General features: G+C 39.8%; 1 protein-coding gene across 6 annotated transcripts in view; it reads right to left on the bottom strand.

Annotated features, from left to right (window-relative positions):
* Positions 1-22,637, bottom strand: part of ASXL3 (ASXL transcriptional regulator 3) — a 161,155-nt gene that overhangs the window by 93,673 nt on the left and 44,845 nt on the right. For all 6 annotated transcript variants that reach the window (XM_045006541.1, XM_045006542.1, XM_045006543.1 and 3 more), the window contains one exon: positions 21,268-21,270. In XM_045006541.1, the coding sequence (XP_044862476.1) occupies positions 21,268-21,270 (3 nt within the window). The remainder of the gene's footprint in view (positions 1-21,267; positions 21,271-22,637) is intronic.

Consider the following 22,637-nt stretch of genomic DNA (forward strand, 5'->3'; position numbering starts at 1 on the left):
AGCTCTGATCCCGCAAACGACTCCATCTAGTCAGACCCACACGCCCTACAGGATCTGGGTGGGGACATTTTCTAGTTTTCAACTATATTTGCTTAGAGGTGCCCATGTCTAAGAACCACCCTCATTCAGTAGCTACACTTATGTACATATATACATATACATACATATATATATATATATATATATATATATATATATATATATATATATATATATATATATATATATATATATATATATATATATATATATTGAGGGGTAAATATAATTTTACAGAATTCACCCCTAATTTAAAGCAACTGATCAAGTAATTACATGTAAAAAAAGTTACAACTTCACCAACATAAGGACTATTGATACTACACTAGATTAAATAATTTATAGTTGTCCTAAGGTTTTCAGGAGTTCTCTCCCCTGACCATCACCACCCATATAAGCAAATTGGTCATAATGTAAGATAGCGGTTCACTGAAGCGGACACAGAGTGTATTCTGTTACAGATTATTTAATACCTCACAGAGTATATACACTTTGGAAAGCAAGAACTGCAGACATGGATCTTTAACCTACAACAGGGGCGGGCAAACTTTTTGGCCTGAGGGCTGCATCGGGTTTCATAAATTGTATGGAGGGCCAGTTAGGAGGGGGTCGTGGCCCGGCCCCCATCTCCTATCTGCCCCGCACCCAGGACTCCTGCCCCATCCAATCTCCCCTATTCCCTGACGGCCCCTCCCAGGCCCCTGCCCCATCCAACCACCCCTTCTCCCTGTCCCCTGACTGCCCCTGGAACCCCGGCCCCTGACTGCCCCCCACTGCCCCATCCAACCCCCCCTCCTTCCTGACTGCCCCAGGGACCCCTGCCCCCATTCAACACCCTGTTTCCCGCCCCGACCCTTATCCACACCCCCACCCCCTGACCACCACCCCGAACTCCCCTGCACTTTATCCAACCCCCCCCTGCTCCCTGCCCCCTTACCGCACTGCCTGGAGCACTGGTGGCTGGCAGCGCTGGAGCCAGGCCACGACAACGACACCACCAGCCCCAAGAGCTCACAGCCCCGCCGCCCAGAGCATTGCGCCGGCGGCAGAATGAGCGAGCTGAGGCTGCGGGGGGCGGGGGGGAGGGGCCAGGGGCTAGCTTCCCGAGCTAGGAGCTCGGGAGCCAGGCAGGACCATCCCGCGGGCCGTAGTTTGCCCACCCCTGACCTACAATGTAACACTGTCTTCCTGAACAAAGAAAAACTTCTCACATGAAAGTAAAAGTACAATGCAAAAGAAAGTTTATACTGAAGAATAAGATACTAACCATATTGTGGGTGGCTAAACTAGAAAAAAATATATATAATACAAATGTCACAACATATACTGTACAGACAATTTATATTTACACCTTACATTCACTTTTTTAAAAAGCTATGCTTGTTCTCTTTTAACTGATCTGTGCCCTTTTATCAGACACTGCTTAAAATACCACCCTGTATATTTCTAATATTCATAGGTTCTAAAGAATATGCTTGTATCATTAGGAAGCCCCTTTAAATAACATTAACTTATAGTAATAAGCATTCCTTGACCAGAAAGGAAATGAGAATAATATTTTACAAAACATGCTTTCACTGTAATTTGTTCTGCATTTGGGGGAAGCAGAGAGAAAAAAAAACGAAGATGAGACATACTCATACTGAAATGTAACTGCCTTGCAGGGAGGGAAAAAAACAAAAGAAACCCACCACAGTAGCACATAACTTTAAAAAGGAGATCTACACAAAAATGAGAAAGCTGGTTAAATGGAAATTAAAAGGAACAGTCACAAGAGTGAACTGCCTGTAAGCTGCATGGAAAATATTTAAAAATACCATAACAGAAGCTCAAACTAAATGTATTCCCCAAATTTAAAAAAAAAGATAAAAATGCCACCATGGTTAAACAAAGTAAAAGAGACAGAGGCAAAAAAGCATCCTTTAAAAATTGGAAGTCAAATCCTACTGAGGAAAATAGATAGGAACACAAACTCTGTCAAGTCAAGTGTAAAAATATAATGAGGCAGAACAAAAAAGAATTTGAAGAGCATCTAGCAAAAGACACACAAACTAACAACAAAAATTAAGTATATAATTAGCAGTAAGCCTGCCAAATAACCAGTGGAGCCACTGGATGATCAAAGTGCTAAAGGAGCACTCAAAGAAGATAAGGATGTTGCAGAGAAGCTAAATGAATTTTTTCATCAATCTTCACTGCGGAGAACGTAAGCGCGATTCCAACACCTTATTCATTCATTTTAGGTGGCAAATCTGAGAGTTCTGAAGAAACTCAGATATGAAACTGTAGAACTACTAACTGATATGTGACCTATTGCTTAAATCAGCCTCAGTACGGAATGACTGGAGGATAGCTAATAACACTAATTTTTAAAAAGGCTTCAGAAGAAATTCTGCTGATAAGTCTAACTTCAGTACTAGGCATTTGGTTGAAACTATAGTAAAGAACAGAATTATCAGACACATAGATGAACACAGTATGTTGGGGAAGAGTCAACACAGCTATTAGAATTCTGAGGGTGTCAACAAGCATGTGGACAAGAGTGATCCAGTTGATGTAGTGTACTTGTACTCTCAGAAAGCCTTTGACAAGGTCCCACATCAAAGGTTCTTCAGCCAACTAAGCAATTGTGGGATAGGAGGAAAGGTTCTCTCATGTATCAGTAACTGGTTAAAAACAGGAAACAAAGGGTAGGAATAAATGGTCAGTTTTCATAATGGAGAGAGGTAAAAAGCAGGTTCCCCCAAGTATCTGTTCTGGGACCTGTGCTGTTCAATGTATTCATAAATAATCTGGAAAGGGGGTGGACAGTGAGGTGGGAAAATCTGCAGATGACACAAAATTACTCAAGATAGTTAAGTCCAAGGTTGACTGCAAAGAGTTATAAAGGGATCTGACTAAACTAGGTGACATGGCAACAAAATGGCAGGTGAAATTCAATGTTGATAAATGCAATGCAATGTGCTTTGGAAAAAACTTAATCCCAACTATACATATAAAATGATGGGGTCTAAATTAGCTGTTACCAGTCAAGACAGACATCTTGCAGTCTTAATGGATAGTTCTCTGAAAACATCTGCTCAATGCGCAGCACCAGTCAAAAAAGCAAACAGAATGTTAGGAGCCATTAGGAAAGGGATAGATAATGAGAAAGAACATATCATAATGCCACTTTATAAATCCCCGGTACACCACACCTTAATACTGTTGTGGAAGCCAGTAAATAATTAACAAGGTTTTGAAGAGATCTTAATGAATGTTAGTTAGCATGAGTTAGGTTAACTGTGACCCTGGTGACGTGAGGAAGCAAGATAATGTAAGACAGAGTGAATTGTGTGAAAGTTATTACGACCTTGCAATATGCAGTCTTGCAGTCTTGTTTTTCTAGTGAGATAGCAGAAAAGCTTATGTATAAACAAAATGTATTTGTTGCTTTTTACTGTCTGTATTATTGCTAGAAATTGTCTGAAACAACGGTATAAAGGCTTGATGTAATTGTTTACCAGTTGAGAGACCTGTCTAGGACTGGGGTGACCCTGTGTCTTATGGCACTCTCTCCCTCCATGGTAATTACTGGAGAAATAATAAAGAATTTGATTTTGCTGCACCCAAACAAAAAGCGAGAACTGAGTTTTTCTTCGACAATTTGGGGGCTCGTCCGGGATGGCAACGCCCACGGACCCACAGACGGCTACTACGGATCATTCCCCTTCGAATCCCATGGCGCCACATGAGAGGTATGAGACCTTTTGAAATCTCTATTGGGGTATCGGAGGAGGACTTTCCGTGAGGACGTCTGTCTCTGTTGGGCTCACGCCATCTGAACTTATTGACTGTGCAGCAGGATCAGATGCAAAGTGGTATTGGGGAGAGGCCCCAATAAGGTTAGTTTATAGCAGTACTGGGAACTGCTGAGTTGGCCAAGGAAATGCATAAGGTAATGCATAGGTAAATGCATTAGAATGCACCGGTGCTGAGGGGTTTTTACCGCCTCAAGAGGGGTTGTCATACCGCCTCATGGTATTGGTCCGGACCAGGTAAAGATGCATCATGGTTTAAAAAAAAAAAAGAGATAAAAAGGTTAAAAAAAGGGTTAAAAAAAAAAAAAAAAAAAAGGAAGAAAAAGAGGCCTTGGTGTGTGTGTGTGTACACCAGTATGAGTGGCTGTTACCGGGCTAGCCCGGTAACTAGTGGATCTTTAGGAGATCCGACCCACGGTGGGCTGACTCAGCCTGGCATAGTCCGGCGAGGAAGCTGCCTGGGTCTAGGGGTGTGTGAACCCATCTTCCCTCCCCTTTCCCTTCCGTGTGGGCTACTGACAGTCTGATCATCTCCTTGGTTTTTGAGCCGCTAGCACGGACAGGACACCCTCTCTGTGTGTGTAAGTGGAAAATGGGTAAGGGACAGTCTAAATATTCCACCTTACCCCCTAAGGGTGCCCCAGCATATTACATGTACGTACATTATGGTCCTAAAACCTGCAGGTATTTAAATGATTGGAATCTGTACACGCGTGAAAATTCATTTAAACAATGCCCATTAGAAGGTACCTTCAATCTAGATAAGATCATATATCTCAGTGGAGCTTTAATCACAGAGAAAAACCTCTGACACAGTGTGAGCAATTTGTCTAGGAACGGGTTAATTTGAAATTCGGCTTAGCCCTGAGATAAAGGAGAAGTTGTTTTGTGTTCAAGGTCATGAATTAGTGCGGACTATGCTAAGTGCAAAGAAAACTGCTTTCAGCCCCAGCTGCTTATGGAAAATAGAGGCACTACAAGTTACAGAATTGGAATTATATTTGCAAAGCTTAACTTCCCAGTGAGACATGTGTGAGTATTAAAGTGGTTTAAGGCTTGGAGCATTCATATTTTTCCCGAGTGATGTGGGAGCATTCCCAACACTCTCCATTGTTGTTTTATTATTTTTAATGAAGCTTTAAAATTTGATTATATGCTCTGTCGGTCTGATCACCTGACATGAGGGATAAATTAGTAACAGGAATTTGTCACAGTTTGGTGAGCAATTAAGAATGGGGGGCACTGTAGAATTTACACCATCTATCTGTTTTACCCTTGTTAGTTTATGTTTGCTTTGTTTGGTACTGTTGCTGTTATGTGTTAAGAATAGCATGATTATAGGTGAGCTCTAATAGAATAAGGAAACACTATTTGGTTTTGGTGCACTATTTAGCTTTGGCTCTGTTTTGTTTAACCGGTTACTGATGTTTTTCTGCTCTGTTCATTTGGGCGTTAGGTGTGTGAGCGGAACTGAACTTCTCGTTCGTAATTCCTCAGGGTGGAAGCCATGTGTGCGATGAAGCTCTGAGGTTGTCCTGAGATTTTTACCGTCCCCCCCCCCCCCCCCCCCCCCCGTAGCGGACAATATAATAGAAGTAGGAAAATTTGGCTTAGACTGTAATTTTCTTCGCTCTCTGTGTAATTTTCTTTTCTGTTTAAGTGTCAGCAGACAAATGGGTGGGTCTCTGGGTAGACCCCCAAAGGGGTTTGGATTATGTGTTAAGTGAATGGCCATGTATTTTTGCCCAGGTGGCAAGCCTTACTAGGGAGGACTCAGGTAGTCTTGTGAGTAGAAATGTTTTGGGGACAAGACCAGAAGGGTGGGGGCTAGTTGAGTAGCCCACCCTCCTAGCTAAGAACTGGTTGTGGAACAAGCTCGTGTCCATGGACGGGACGATTCAGTGAGGAAAAAAGGATCGGGCCCAAGCGGACAGGCAACAGACAAAGAGATTTGGAAAACAGGTTGGAAACTTTTGAGGGTGTAGTGGAAAGAAGGAGTAAGTGGATATAAGCATGAGGATTTCAAATACTCAAGAGGATATTTGGAATGGTGATTTGAGTTGATAAAAGTGGCTGTTGGAAGGGAAAAGCAAGTGATTTTTAAGAGAACAGTTTTTGGTGTCTATGAAATGTTTGTAAATAAATTCAGGCAAAGAACTTATTAGATTGCAATCATTTGGCTATGAACAATTTTGTTAAATCAGTTGAAGAATGTATACAGTGCTATGTAATGAGAATTTTATTAGGCTCTACAGGCACTATAAGTGGTGATGTTTTCTTTCAGTGTTTAAAAGCAGGAGTTAAGAAATAAAAAGCAAGCCAGAAATAATCTGTGTTACTGCAAATTAACTAACTGATAAGGTAAAGGCCGCTGAAACCAAGGCTGTCTAAGAAACACATACGAGAAAATATGGGGTAATTCCTCTGTTTTGCCTAGAATCAACAAGAGTATTTGTATATTTTAAGTATTTAATTGCCCAGACGGGGTGGACCTCTGTTTTTGTCTTTCAGATAATCAAAGAAAACTAATGCCAGCTGCACAGCATTCAACGTACCTTGATTTACTGGCACAGTAAAAAATTATGTTGTGTGTTCTATGTTCTGTCTTGTTGTGTTTTTTTTCGTGGCCAGAATTGTTGTGTTTAATATTTTCATGAGATGGTCTGATTTGATATCAAGCGGAAATGTTGGATTGAGATGCAGATACTTGTTTTGTTCAATTTAGAATACAAAGTGTTTGGTTACATCAGAAAATGTGATATACTAAAGTCTAATACATTTTCTTAAATAAGGGAAAGAAACTACATTGGCCAAATCTTTTAATTGAGAATTGTTGTTAAAATTTGCATACTGACAGTCTTTGGAAGCGAGGACATGAAAAGTTGACCCACTCCCCATATTGTACAAGGGATCCTTCTGGCTACCTCAGACTTTTAGCCAGAGGGCTGGGGATGGTGGATAGCTATTGGCCTAGAAGTTATATTAAGTGAACTTCTCAAAGTGGGTGTGCTTGTCCTGGCTTGTTCTTCCAAAGTTCTGTAATAAGGTTATTTTAGTGAAAGGGTATATGTGGCATACATTGAATGATAATACTTCTGTACTGTATGACAGTACTGTTTATGTGTTCATGATATGAAAAAGGTGTATAATTGAAGAGTAAAAGTTTCCTTTGTGGGTTAAAAAGCCAAGTAGAGAATGGCTAATATGCGCTGGCCCCAGTCAAGGACACCGCTTGGCTGCCTACCAAGAGAAGGGGGGGGGGGAATGCTTGCTGCAGTTACACGAGATTGGTGTGCAGCCCACTCTCCTCCTTGGGACCTTTTGTAAATATTCAGATTGATTTTATTTAAATGTTTAAATGTTGTGGTTATGAATATGTATTAGTTTTAGTTGATGTATTTACCACTTGGGTTGTAGCTTTTCCCTGCAGGACAGTAGATGTCTTTGCTTACAGATTTTGTACCACGTTTTGGCATCCCTGTGACTATCAACAGTGGTCGTGGAACTCTCTTTACTGGACAGATTGTAAAGGAGTTATGTGCAACTCACTGCCCTCACCACCCACAGTCTGCTGGGACAGTGGAACGCCGGAACGGGACTTAAAAGATATGAACTGGCCAAGATTTGTGCTGAGACACACTTAAAGTGGCCAGATGCCCTTCCTTTGGCACTGATGTGTATGAGAGCCATTCCCAATCGAACGACTGGACTCAGCCCTCATGAAATTTGACAGAACACCCAATGCTGACTACCAACTGCACCCCCACTAACCCCAGCTCAGATGGACATTCATTTGCTGGATAACATAATGCTTAAATATTGTCAGGCACTAATGAAATGTGTTAAGTCTTTTTATACACAGGTGATGGAAGCACTACCAAAGGATCCTGTGCAACCTTGCCACTCGTTGGAACCAGGAGCCTGGGTCTACATAAAGATCCATCAGCGAAAGACTGCCTTGGCTCCATGCTGGAAAGGCCCTTTCCAAGTCCTGCTGACTACCGACACCGCCGCTGTGAAGTGCCACAGACTGACTGCTTGGACCCAGGATTCTCACTGCAAAAAGACCCCTCCACATCAGAAGAATTTTCCTATTGATGATTAGCCTATTCTTTCTTCTAGTTCTACTGTGCTTCTGGACAGCAGGGAAAAAGCTCCCTTGTCCACTGACAGACCAACTGTGCCTTTAGACTTTTCTAGAAAAAGCACAGCTATTACAGGGTGATATGTGCTGGAAACCTCTCCCCTGTAGGATGCTAAACCTTGATTGTTTTGGGAAAGAAGAAGAAGCACTCACTCCACTGACATTGCCAAAGTCCAGGAATTCCTGACTGAAAAGGACATTGAGAACTGACCCTGGTGAAGAAACAAAGAATTACATACTGGCAGGAAGAAATTTGTGGGACCCATGCTTGGGACTGTGGTATTAATTGGATTTTGGGGTTTATTCTACAGGCTGCGCCCTGTGTTCTGGATAAATCCTTCAGTATGTATTGCCCTCCCTAATTGGATTTTAACTGACATTGCCCTTATCCAGTTTTCTACATACCCAGATTGCTCACAAGGGGCTGCCATTAGATTAGCACAATAAAAGGCATGGGTTATTTCCTCTGGACAAAAAGGGAATTGACCAGATCCCTGTGGGCTGGAGCCAATAGTGTAGTAGCCATTTGGACTATTCTTAAAGGCCAAGAACATGATAAGAAATTGGGGCAACTAGAAAAGGCCACTAGTCTTATTTTTGGAGCTCAGCTATCTTAAGTACAGGCTGAAGTTGGTGAGTTACATGTCATTTCCACCCTTAGTTCTATGACCCAGAAGGAGACTGACAGAGATGGTATTGAATATCACTGAGGCTGGGAAGGCATTGCAGTGGGATCTGGACCAGACTTGGCCCACTGCCCTTACAGACATGTCAGGAGTACCATCTGATCTGTGGTCATGAAGACATACTTGGACACTTTCTGGATGGAAGTGTGGACATTCACAGTGCTCCTTCCAAGCATATGGACCAGTTAGGGGGTGTGGGCTCCCACATACCGAATCCTGCTGGGTCCATGGGGAGGATGCATGTGGAACTGAATTATTTACCGAGACATCTGGGAAATTAGACCACCTGGTATACCTACCTGATTTATAGACAGTACCCCTAGAATAACACCTGACAAGATATACATATTGATTTTACCACTGCTGCAGGCAATTATATCATTTACTGGCCTGCAGATAGAATACAGATAGAATACAGATAGAATGCAGATAGAATGTTGCAGGTAGCTCTTAGATTTTAGGTATATTTTGATTGGACTAGAATAATGCCTGATCGGTTTCAAAATTTGCTTTCATTGTTACCAAAGGTTCAAAGAATCTCTGAATTGCAAGGGCAAATTCCCATGCTTTAGAATATATATCAAGATGGAAGGAATGCCTTTCATACAGCTTATAGAGTGTTTACTTTATGTACTAGGTATGATGTTTTGTGCTTTGTGTTCACGATTGTACAACAGCCCCATTATATTATTCCTATAGGATTGTTATTGTTTGTAGTGTTGTTAGTTAATTTAGGATTATATTATTGTTGTTGTTGTTGTAAATAACGTAAGAATAGCAATACCTTTCATGTTCATGCTAATCATGCATTGTCATTACGTCCCATGACGGTTGACATGTTTGCTGTGGAATCTGAAGTCCATGGTTTCATGCGAATTGAGAGTTGAAATTGTTTGTTGTACTAGAAGTACAAAAGGGGGGAGTGTGGAAGCCAGTAAATAATTAACAAGGTTTTGAAGAGATCTTAATGAATGTTAGTTAGCATGAGTTAGGTTAACTGTGACCCTGGTGACGTGAGGAAGCAAGATAATGTAAGACAGAGTGAATTGTGTGAAAGTTATTACGACCTTGCAATATGCAGTCTTGCAGTCTTGTTTTTCTAGTGAGATAGCAGAAAAGCTTATGTATAAACAAAATGTATTTGTTGCTTTTTACTGTCTGTATTATTGCTAGAAATTGTCTGAAACAACGGTATAAAGGCTTGATGTAATTGTTTACCAGTTGAGAGACCTGTCTAGGACTGGGGTGACCCTGTGTCCTATGGCACTCTCTCCCTCCATGGTAATTACTGGAGAAATAATAAAGAATTTGATTTTGCTGCACCCAAACAAAAAGCGAGAACTGAGTTTTTCTTCGACACTGTGTACAGACCTGCTTGCCCCATCTCAAAAAATATATATTAGAATTGGAAAAGTTACAGAGAAGGGAACAAAAATTATTAGGAATATGGAATAGCTTCTATATGGGGAGAGATTAAAAAGACTGGAACTGTTCATCTTAGAAAAGAGATGAATAAGGGGGGATATGATAGAGGTCTATAATGGTCATGAATGGTGTGCAGAAAGTGAATAGGGATATGTTATTTCCCTTTCACGTAACACAAGAATCCAACAAAATTAATACGCAGCAGAACAAAAACAAATATAAAGGAAGTACTCCTTCACACAATGCACAGTGAACCTGTGGAACTCACTAACGGGATATTGTGAAAGCCAAAAGTAAACTGGGTTCAGAAAAGGATTAGATCAATTCATTGAGGGTAAGTTCATCAATGGCTACTAACCAAGACAGTCAAAGATGCAACCCCATGCTCTAGGTGCACCTAAGCCTCTAAATGCCAGAAGTTGGGACTGGACAACAGGGGATGGATCACTTGATAATACCCCGTTCTGCTCATTCCCTCCAAAGCATTTGGCATTGGCCACTGTCGCAAGACAGGATATTGAAATAAATGGACCATTGGTCTGACCCAGTATGGCCAGTCGTATGTTCTTATTGTAGCCCATTTCCATCCTGAGCAATCTTTTCCAATGTGGTAGTTGCAGTATGCAGAATATAGAAATAATCTAATGCTAATAATGATGATAAATTTTTAAAATGCATGCTTACGAAACTCAGGCGGAAACAAAAAAGTACTTTTTGAAATCCTCATCAAAAACTGTTTCAGAATAAAAATGGAAACTGAAGCAGGAAGAATTCAGCATGCGCTAAAATGGTTGCCAAAGACATTAGCTAAAGTGTCCCCCCAAACATAGGATTTCCTCTCCATTCAGTATAATCTACGAGCAGGTATTTCACTACTTTGAGCAAGGCACACTTAAACCACTAAAAGAATATATAACTTTGTGATAGTCATTTTCTTCAATAAGCAAGTAAGTGTGATTTTTCTTCACTTTTTTCATTACAAAGTAGCCTATTAATAATTATAACTAATTGTATAACTACTTTTTTGTTTCTGCTCCAATGCTAGTGGCTGTCTTGAAGAACAAAATTAGGGGGAGAGGAAACACATGGGCTCTTGCCATGGAGAACAAGCCATGGAAGAAGAGGTAAAGGTCATAAAAGGAGATTCCCCCCAAAGCCAATAAACCTATTCTTTCTGCTTGAGAAATTATGGTTTTGATGCATATTATGTACTGAAAGTCTTGTTTTCATATATTTCACAGGCACTTGTGATTTTTAAATGTATTTGATTAGAAAGTGAAAAAATATCACTGTGCTATAATTAGAAATGTACTAAACACAAGACAAACCGCCATAAAATGTGTGAACACAAAATGAATAGGAGTACTTGTGGCACCTTAAAGACTAACAAATTTATTGAAGCATGAGCTTTCGTGAGCTACAGCTCACTTCTTCGGATGCATAGAATGGAACACACAGACAGGAGATATTTATACATACAGAGAACATGAAATGGTGGAAGTATGCATACCAACAGGAAGAGTCTAATCAATTGAGATGAGCTATCGTCAGCAGGAGGAAAAAAACTGTTTGAAGTGATAATTAAGATGGCCCATAGAAGGTGTGAGGAGAACTTAACATAGGGAAATAGATTCAATTAATGTAATGACCCAACCATTCCCAGTCTTTGTTTAGACCACAGGTAATTGTGTCTAGTTTGCATATTAATTCGAGTTCAGCAGTTTCTCTTTGGAGTCTGTTTTTGAAGTTTTTTTGTTGCAAAATTGCCACCTTCAAGTCTGTCACTGAGTGGTTAGAGAGGTTGAAGTGTTCTCCCACTGGTTTTTGAATGTTATGATTCCTGATGTCAGATTTGTGTCCATTTATTCTTTTGCGTAGAGACTGTCCAGTTTGGCCAATGTACATGGCAGAGGGGCATTGCTGGCACATGATGGCATATATCACGTTGGTAGATGTGCAGGTGTACGAGCCCCTGATGGCGTGCCTGATGTGATTAGGTCCTATGATGGTGTCACTGGAATGGATATGTGGACAGAGCTGGCATCGGGCTTTGTTGCAAGGATAGGTTCCTGGGTTAGTGTTTATGTTGTATGGTGTGCGGTTGCTGAACTCGAATTAATATGCAAACTAGACACAATTACCTGTGGTCTAAACAAAGACTGGGAATGGTTGGGTCATTACATTAATTGAATCTATTTCCCTATGTTAAGTTCTCCTCACACCTTCTATGGGCCATCTTAATTATCACTTCAAACAGTTTTTTTCCTCCTGCTGACGATAGCTCATCTCAATTGATTAGACTCTTCCTGTTGGTATGCATACTTCCACCATTTCATGTTCTCTGTATGTATAAATATCTCCTGTCTGTGTGTTCCATTCTATGCATCCGAAGAAGTGAGCTGTAGCTCACGAAAGCTCATGCTTCAATAAATTTGTTAGTCTTTAAGGTGCCACAAGTACTCCTGTTCTTTTTGCGGATACAGACTAACACGGCTGCTACTCTGAAACCTGACAAAATGAATAGTTAGCTTCCAAATCTCTGTCCTTTGAGTTGGGTGTCAATTGTATGTCATTCATTCTTCAACAAAAAATTAAGTTTGAAACTAAATGACCATGTCAAACAAAACACATTTAGCATTATTTTAATACCCTTCCTTCTCTAACATTTAATCCCACACTAGGGAGCTACAGAAAGTTATCACTAATTCTGTTGTTTAATTTAGCCATCTTAAAACGGTTAGCCTCCCCCACAAAAACCTCTTCGGGTTGTTTTGGGAAAAAACCACACACTGACCTTTTCCTTTTCTAACTAGCTTTATTCTTTGTGTGGTCAGAATTTGATTGGCTAGCCAAGTGATAATTTACAAGGTAAAATGTCCTAAAGAAATATAATACTAATTGTGTTTTTCCATGAAAACACAGCTCCACAAGAATATGAACCTTAGGAGCAGACTGACACACTTTTGTGCAAAGTAAGTAAAATGTTCATGTGTTAAGTTAACTACCAAAGGGAGCACTTACAGTGTTTGAAAGTGACTGTATCAAAATCACACACAAAGCAGAAGAGAAGGGACAAATTATCTGCTCGTGAAAATCCATCTAACTCAACAGTTCTCACTATGGGGCAGTCCTCTCAAGGGAAGCATGAGAATGTGTCAAGGGAACCACAAGATGTGCCTGTTTGTGTGTTGGGGGCAGGGGATTAGAGCTCTCTGTCTGTCAGCCCAAGGTGACTGGGCTGGGGCTCCTGCAGGAGGGCCGTGCACACCCAGAAGGAGGAGATTAATAATAATAATTGGAGATATACCTATCTCCTAGAACTGGAAGGGACCTTGAAAGGTCATTGAGTCCAGCCCCCTGCCTTCACTAGCAGGACCAAGTACTGATTTTTGCCCCAGATCCCTAAGTGGCCCCCTCAAGGATTGAACTCACAACCCTGGGTTGAGCAGGCCAATGCTCAAAGCACTGAGCTATCAGCTGGAGCCCCACCACATGGGCTCAGGGTGTCCTTCTCCCCCGCCTCCCATTCTCTCACAGGGAGGCAGCCTGGGCTCAGATTCTTCCCTGTCCCCCGCATCCCTCACCTGGAGGGGTGCAGCAGCAGCAGCAGCAGCGCAGAAGCAAAGGTGGCATGGGGCGCTAAGTTTGCTGTGAAAAGTTATATTGATGAATATCACTTTTTCACATTGCCACCCTTACTTCTTGCTGCTACTGGCGCAGTGTTGCCTTCAGAGCTGGGCGCCAAGCAGCAGCCGCTGCTGCTCTCTGCTCTGTCTTCAGAGCTGGGTGGCGGTATATGCACTTGTGGAGGGAGGGGGAGCGTGAATGACTACAGACACAAAGAAGGGGGTCCCAAGTTTGAGAACCACTGATCTAACTCAATGGAACTGAGCCCACTTACAGTTCCAGAGAAATTAGCCATATTTATTTTTATAGCTAGTCTAGAAAAATAAATTTTTTCAAGTCACACCCGCTGCAAAGACAAATGCAAAATGTTACTAAAATTAGATCAAGGGAACACTCAAGAGGTGATAAAGCACATATCAGCCCTCTTTCCCCCTCACAGCCATGCAAAAAAATCCAACACCAAAAATCCAATTACTAAACTTTTGAAATTAAATAAAAAATACATATTTCAGGTAAATGAAAAATGTGTTAAATTATGCCAATACCTAATCATTCTTTAAACCAGTCCAAAAACACTATTTGGTGAAATAACTGGCAATTGTTGAATGTGAAGATTTTGTTTTCATCTGATGGATGTTTACAGATATATCTTTTCTCTCCGATATTGTTAAAACCTAAAAAAAATTACTGACATTTTGAAAGCCAGAATGTGACATGAAACGGAAGGATCTATGTATGGAAAGAGTTTATGAAAATCTCACATTCTGCTGAGAGGGCCAGCTTTAATACAAATATGCTGTAGAGAAAAATAGTGCACATTTTCTTTCAGCTGCTTTCACTAACAAAAGTCTCAATATGTTTAGCTGATCTTAATTATTTTACTCCTTTAATCCAGTATTTTAAAACTGACAAGTTGCCAAGATGCTGTCCTGTTTGAATTTGCCACATTAATGTGCAGTTTCTAGCACACACTTTTCTGAGTAAGATTTGGAATTCCCGCTTAAAATTTCTGAGGAAATTATTCCTCCATCCAAAATTCACCTCATGCCCAATCTCTACCTTTACATCAAGTCAGAGGAATATCAATATTGTAACGATTTTACTGTTTTTTTACTTAACAAGGATGAGTTCTTAGGTCCAACTGAATAGGGGCCACAACATTGCTAGCTTCAATCACATATACATTTGGATTCTGCTGCTAAAAGTATTATAATATAGTTTCCCTGACCACAGTGAGGATGGTTCAGTTTTTTATTTAAAGAGCTTTTGAGACCCTATTACAACCACGGAAATATACTCTACTAGGAAATAATTTTGACCCTATTCCATAATTTCATTCCCCCTCACCTGACCCTTTTCCTCTTCCCTAGGAAGGATATTTAAGTGCAAATAAGATCTTTATTCCCTAGCAGTTCATGTTGTCTCCTCACATCCTGTTTGTGAGGTCACAGCCATCAATACAGCAACCGTGATGTAAAAAACAGAAAACTGACTTCAAAAGAGGAAAAAACAGTAGGAAAACATAAACCAAGGAACAAAGATGTTTTCATGGAAATGTCAGTAACAAAACACAGGCGGGGGGAATTGAGAGGGTGGAGGTGGGGTGGGGAGAAGAAATGATGATGATACAAGCAGAATTCATACCTACTACAGTGATTTCTCCCTCTTCCCCCCACCCAAGTGATCCATGAAACATTTGTGGATCTTTAAGAACAGGTTGGGTTGCAATTATCAGTTTTGTTCTCAGATATAAGGAAATCTGACCAGCACGCTATGAGATATGAAGCTACATGTCTTCAGCGACCCCCTCCATCAAGAAGAAAAGCATCACTGATATATTCTGAAAGGAGTCCAATTCAAATCTCTGGCGAGGAGGATGAGCTCCATGGTGGGACAACAAACAATGGCTGTGAAAAGACACAAAGAAAACTTCTAGGCAAAAAAAATCCCCAATACTCTAAATTTAAAGGTGCCTTGACTAGTTGCAAAGGAGTGTAGAGTACAGTGGATTTAAATCGGTCATTTAGAAATAAAATCTTTTTAGCACAAAGTACTCTGGAAGTCAAAGATAATAATCACTCCGTGACTTCTGATCTAAAGCTAACAACCCTAGTTAAGCCTTATTTTATTTTCCCCTATTTCTGTGCAAAACTCTGCAGGGACAGCACCTTTTATTCCTCCTTTAAAATATGAAAAATGCAGGAAAGTAGTTTTTTTCCCTCCTTGTAAGCATTCATGATTTTCTCCTCTGCTTTTTATGGGTCATTATTTTTCATCTGATTTGTTTTGAGAGAGTGACAGTTTACAATTTTGACACCGAACATCAAGTGGGGTTCCCCTCCAAAAACATTCATTTTTATGTCTTAGCATATCAAATTTTTACAATCGGGGGGGGGGGGAATAAAATGTGGGAAAGTATCATCCTATTTCTACATAAACATTTATATTTAAACAATAAATGAAAAAAATTAAAAATTAAAAAACAAAATCTATTTTGGGGGATATTAGAGTAGAACAGCAGAAAGAAGATTCTTTCCTCTATAATAAAAGCTGGGTTGGGAAAATCCTCTCTTTCTGTAGTAATTTACCCTTTAAATACCCTCAACTCAAACATCTATGAAGTGATACCGAGAAATGACAGTCACAAACAAGACGACTGGCTATCAAGGAAAGCCAAAAATAGTGATCTTATAGTAATACTTCTTGGTATCACAATTAAATATCAGCAGAAGGATATCTGCTTGCCTTTGACTACTCCAAAATAAATATAACTGCTAAGGTTTTGCCGCCTAGCACAGTCAAGTATGTCTTCAAAATATTTTTGTTAACAACTCTCATCTATCACGGAACACTAGAAATATACAGCCTGCAGTTATGGTATATATAATTAAGAAAAAATCAAATTTTACATGGCCTAGAGTAACGGTTCAAGTTAAGATTGTGTTTTTGAGGAAACACACATTTAAATATGGAAGGTATGCTGCTCAGATTGGAATATGCACAGTGAATCACTATGCTGAAGAAGTTATAGTTAGCAGTGTTCCACTGTAGAAACCTCCTTTCTTTCCTTCAAAGTACTAGGCAGATTATTGAGCCTTCATGTTTTAATTTGGCCCAGATGCAGATTCCACTATTACAAGTTATGTTATCATTAGCTCTTCTTTGTTCTTTTTTGACCTTGAGTGGTTTATTAATTCTGAGAGTGGTTTTTAAGTTTAGCATATGGTAAAATCTCAATGTACTTTCAAAACTTCATTCCATAATCAGTTAAGGTTGTTAGGTGACAACAACAATATTACCTATCACATCAATTGCAAGATCCCAGCACTAAACTGTGGAGAAATGAATAATTAAGGGAATCATAAATCTTATACTGCTCTCGTAACAGACAAGCACATTATTCTTACTGGGTGAAATCTTGATTCCTAGTCAATGACAAAGATTCCCATTAACTTAAATGGGTCAAAGATTTTACCCACTAATTACAAAGAAATGCATATTTCATCACAAAACAATCTTAACTCTTACCCAGGAATTGTTAGGATATTTATTTATCATTTATTGTTACCTTGATTTCAGTGTCTAAATACTTCCTTTTGGATGAATACCATTAAATGGTAAACATTATTGGATAATATATTTATCAACTGAGAGTAGAAAGTTTGGTAACTATTTCTAATTCATGTTTAATGAGAATATTGTTTATGTATTCTTCAGTAAGAATCTATTTAACGTTTACCTTATGTATTCATGGTATAAGTATGACACTGATCCTGCAAATACACACTTCATTGAACGTGCATATGGATTTCAAGATAGGCATGTCCTTAAATACCTTCGTGAATATCAGAGCCTCCCACTGCACATCAGAAAATGTATCTAGATTCACCAGATAGGTATGTTAGATATGCGTACCTAGCACAGCCAACATGAACTCCAAAAAATGGTAAAAAGTGCAGGGGGCCTTTGCACCAACAGAGCTCGGGCCTGCCTTCTGGCCCTCTTTCCAACCAACCAGGATACTTTGCAAGAGACAAGTGTCCTCCCCATGAACTAACCCCCAACAACAGACCCAGATTTGAGGGCTTACTTTTGGATTGTGGTGTAAAAACATACCTATTTTTTCCAGTAAGGCCAACTCCAAGTGTTCAAAACAAATAAAAAGTTTGGCCCATTAAAATCATAAGACTGGTTTAAAAATCAGGATATATATATATATATATATATATATATATATATATATATATATATATATATGGTTCTTTTTATTTGATTTCTGATTTTTGAGGCTTTACAGTTCATATTTTCAAGCTTTAATCCACAACCATGACAGCTAGAAACTAATTTTGTTAAAAATTAAAACCTGAGATTCTCAGGCAGTCATATGAAATAGGGCTTTTAAAAAAATATCTAGTATTGTGAGATTTAGGATAAAATTGAGAGAGCTGGCAAGTGATGGTGGCAAGATCTACCACAAGATAGGAGAAATTGATGGTTTTGAATTTTTTGGTGTATGAAACTCATCCACTGGAAAAAGTTGCCTCCCTCTTCCCTCGAAACCTTTACAGGGACACTGGGCAGTGAGATACTAGGTGGGAGAGGGAGGTTTAGTTGCATAAACGGCCTTTGAAGCCAATCCTGTGGTACTTAACTGATGTCGGGGACCAACCCCTCCTTCCTACAGTTTGAGATAGGAGTACTTCTATCCTGTTGGAGGCCAGGGAGGCAAAGCAACGTCCTTCGCCTCCCCAATAAGGCCTTAAATTTTCAACCACCAGATTTGTTTTGGTTGATGAATTGGACATCAAATCTCAGTTTAAGTTCCCCTCATTGTGAGGAAATTCCTAGTAACTTTGTGGATAAAAAAAAAATGAATGGGTTTGGACCACACTACATCTCACAGATACAAGAGGACATCCACATATGGCAAAAACTAAGACTTCTCTGGCTGCGTTTTGGTATCTGTGAGTGTCAGTGGCCAGAGGTAAGCAGAACGATTCAGGTTACAATGTGTTATTTGGATCCATGTCTTTCTGGATGATAAGAACTAATATGGAAAAATGGGTACAGTACTGGTGAAAAAATTTCAGTGCCTCCCTATGAAAAGGCATTTTGCTGTTATAAAGAATTTTTTCCCTCAGGAAATTATCAGCACTTGATAATGACAATCTGGCCAACTTCCTAATCTTCCTTTTCCAGCTAAGATTATGGACCAGGTTACCACACAACCCTCACAGTATTTTGATGTCTAAGATCTCCTTAATCTTTATCAGTCTAGTGCAAATCTATGGACAGCAACTCTCTCCATAATATCACTGCCTTAGTTCATGCATTTCTATACATCATCTGGTGGAATGATATTTTGATATAGCTGGTTAGGTTTACAACTTTGTAACACTCTTGCAAAACAAAACAAAAAAACCCAACCAAACAAAAAAAAGTTTCTTTGATATTTAGCATATATGAAGAGGTTGAAACTGGGCTGATTTTCACCTGCTCTCAATCCATAACATAACCAAAATTTAGTAGCTCTTGAGAACAGATTATAGCCAACAGCATTTATTTTTTGGACATTTCTTTCCCAGCCTTTTCACCCTCTCAAGTCTTAGATTGTCTCTCGCTTTTTGGCTGGAGTAGTTGTAGAGGAAGGATGTCATTCTTCAGATAATGTGGTTCAATTTCTAATTGACCAGATATTTAAAATATTTTAATGGTCTATTAAACAAAGAGATGGACTGGTAGCACAAACAAATAAATTAAAATAAATAGTGGAAAACAACAGTGGTTATTTTCAGTACAAATGAACAATTGTCTTGAGATATGTATAATATGATAGACATGAAAGCATTTCAAGCTCTTCTAAAAGACAAAAAATATCCCTTGGTTGGATTCTCAAAAGCTGATAAACTGATCTCAGTAATAACTGAAGCAGTCTCATAAAGAAACAGGTAAAAGCTAAAATTTTATCCATGAAGGCTATATACTGAGAGAGAGAGAGTCTAGAAGCTACACATTTTTCTGGTTTCCATCTAGTGAACAAGCATCTTCTACCAGATAAGCTTCCAAATTCCATTGTCTGCTCTCCAATTGCAGGTAAAGTCCATTATGAATGAGAAAAGAGAATCTATTTTGTCTCATTTACCTGTCAAGGCAAATAGCTCAAAAGAGCACTAAGAACATTTTCTATCTTCTCATAGCATCTTTACTGTTTGAATAACTACAGATCAGAGGATGTTAATGTCCCTAAATTTTGTTTAAAAAATTCATTAATCCTATTCACAAAGGTAAAAAATTGGCTTCTACTTGTCAATTCCTCCCATTTACTCCTTGAATATTTGCCAGCCAAAGGATTATTGAGAGTTCAGTGTTCAGAAAGTCATCTGTATTGATAAATACTGAGTTGTATGTGAATTATGTGCAGAAAATGGGAATTTTTCATGTGGCTTAACCAAAAACTAACCGTATATTAAGTAGTACACTTTTTTCTTTCAGATAATGTCATACAAGGAATTAAGAAAAATTTCCGTATCAGCATACTAATTGCTTTTCATTTTCATTCTGCTTTCACACTGAAAATTGGACAAAGTAATTTGATCTCACAGTAACTTTAAAGATTGGTATAAGAATCGAGAAAATTATAAGAAAACAGAACTAATTAGCTTTAAACAAAATAAAAGATGCTGCATTTAAAGTGTCTATGATATGCCTTCCTGAAGAGTTACACTTGATCTATATCAAAATCCTTGTACAGAGAAGTCTTGCAGTCATTTTTGGTTTTATTTCTACACAGAGATGTTTTGGAAGTTAAAATATACCAATGTATGAATAACACATCTCAGAAACAGACCCCAGAATGCCCCTCCTACCCCATATATACACTTCAACAACTCTCCACCAGCTCCCACTTAGCCTGACAGCCTCCACACACATCCCAGCAGCCCTGTAATATATCCTGCTCACCACAGCCCCCCAGCAACTCAGCCATACTGGCCACAACCTCCAACATCCCCTTCTCCTCCAACATCCCAGCCCCCAATCCCGCACACACACACCCGTGCTCCACTCGCCCCCACACACGCCGCCTCCCAATACTCCCCACTCACCCCAGGGCACAGCAACTTGCCCCCAGGACCTTCTTGGCTGTGCACCCTCCTCCACCCCTTCTTGAGCAGTGCTCCACTCCTGTCCTAGCTCAGATTGCCACTCCTGATCCCAGCTGTGATGGAGGAGCAGCTGAGCCAAATTTGAGTAAATGGCACTGCCTGCTAAACCATGCACAGGGTTGCAGCATCACTGCTGTTTTATTTTGGCGGGTTTCCCCAGTGGCTGGGGGCCCCTCTGAGATGGAAGCCCTGTGAAAGTGTCCTGAGGGCACATTGGTTAAGATAGGCCTGCAAGGTAGAGGGTTTGCGAGTGTCCCTCATCCTCTCATCAGGATCACCTAATCTTCCCCCTGCCAGGGTTTTCTGTATACCTCTATTCCTCTTTCCCCCTACCAGGATCCCCCATGTCAGGGACTGTGTGGACTTCCCCATTCCGCCCCCACTTCCTCCTAGTCCCCCAAGTTATTTGTCTTCTTTCTTTCTGAGATATAGATCATTGAGGGTATCAACCTGTTAAACTCTATTAGGAGGACAACAGACGAGACTGAGTATTGTTATGCTGGCAGGTGTTAATGGGTGCCACCAACTAGTCCTTTTATCTATAGTCAATTACAGAGGTGTTTACAGCTGTGGCAGTGCTAATCAACTGTCAGGGTTCCATGTGTCCCCCATTTTTCCCCTTTCAGTTTCCAGATTTTCCCTAATAGCAGCAGAGAGTTCTGACCACGGAGGCCTGCAAAATTGTCTGAAATTCTGAACTGATTGGATAAGAAGTTAAAAAGTTATTGCATTACATACAGCCCATTGAGCTGAGCATAGTCCTTCACAAGCTCTATCTGCCACCAAACCTCAATGAACTGAAGATTTCTTAAAATGCTAAGAGCTCTGGACAATAAGGGATTCATATTATTAGAAAACCAATTTACAGTCTCCCTCCTCTTAACCAGGAGATGTTGGCAAAGCTGGCTGATTAAGACAAACCTCAGAGAACATACCACTCTTTACATAATAGTGGTTAAGTTAACAAGGGTTCAGATGAACACACACTTTGACTGGATATAGGTAAAAAGATTAAATTAAGCAAGGGAAAATTCTAAGATTGAGTATCAGGAAACTGCTCCCCAAAACGGAAGATCTGTTAAATCAGGGGAAAAACTACCACATTAGTTATTTTAAACCAACCGGGAGAAACCACTGGATACAGGAAAGAAACTTACACTGCCAGGGGAATGGATTAGTGATCTAGTCAGACTTTCTCCCTCTTTAACTTCCACGTGTGTATGAATGGATTTGTACACATCTGAAAGAAATCTTAATTTCTCTCTCTCAAAAAAGATGCAAAATTTAAAGTAGATTATTTTTTTTTTATTTAGAGGAAAGAAAAGAATTATAAAAGTCAACTTTTGCTGCTATATTGCCAAAGGGAGGCTACACCTTCCCAGAAAAAACATTGAAAGATGTTCTTGACACTACCTATATAAGTTTTAAAGTGACAATATGCATTTGGGGACTCCAATACTCTAGTTTCCATTTCCACACAAGTTTTAATTTGGGTCTCTCAAAAAATTCTATAGCTGAATTGTATTAACCATGACAAAGGATAGATGAACACAGGTTGTCTTTGTTATATAAAGCATCAAAAATATAGAACATTAAACCTTCTCTTTCACTATGAAAAGGATGCTGAGGGTGGAATTTGTAGAAAGGATGACACAACTTTAATTTTCACAGCTGATGCCTATTTCCTGCCTACAAACAGTAGGTGGGTTGGACCAATAAGAAGTGTTGATTTTTATTGTACCCGGTGTAGTTG

The sequence above is a fragment of the Mauremys mutica genome, chromosome 2 (assembly GCF_020497125.1).
Source record: "Mauremys mutica isolate MM-2020 ecotype Southern chromosome 2, ASM2049712v1, whole genome shotgun sequence".
NCBI lineage: Eukaryota > Metazoa > Chordata > Testudines > Geoemydidae > Mauremys > Mauremys mutica.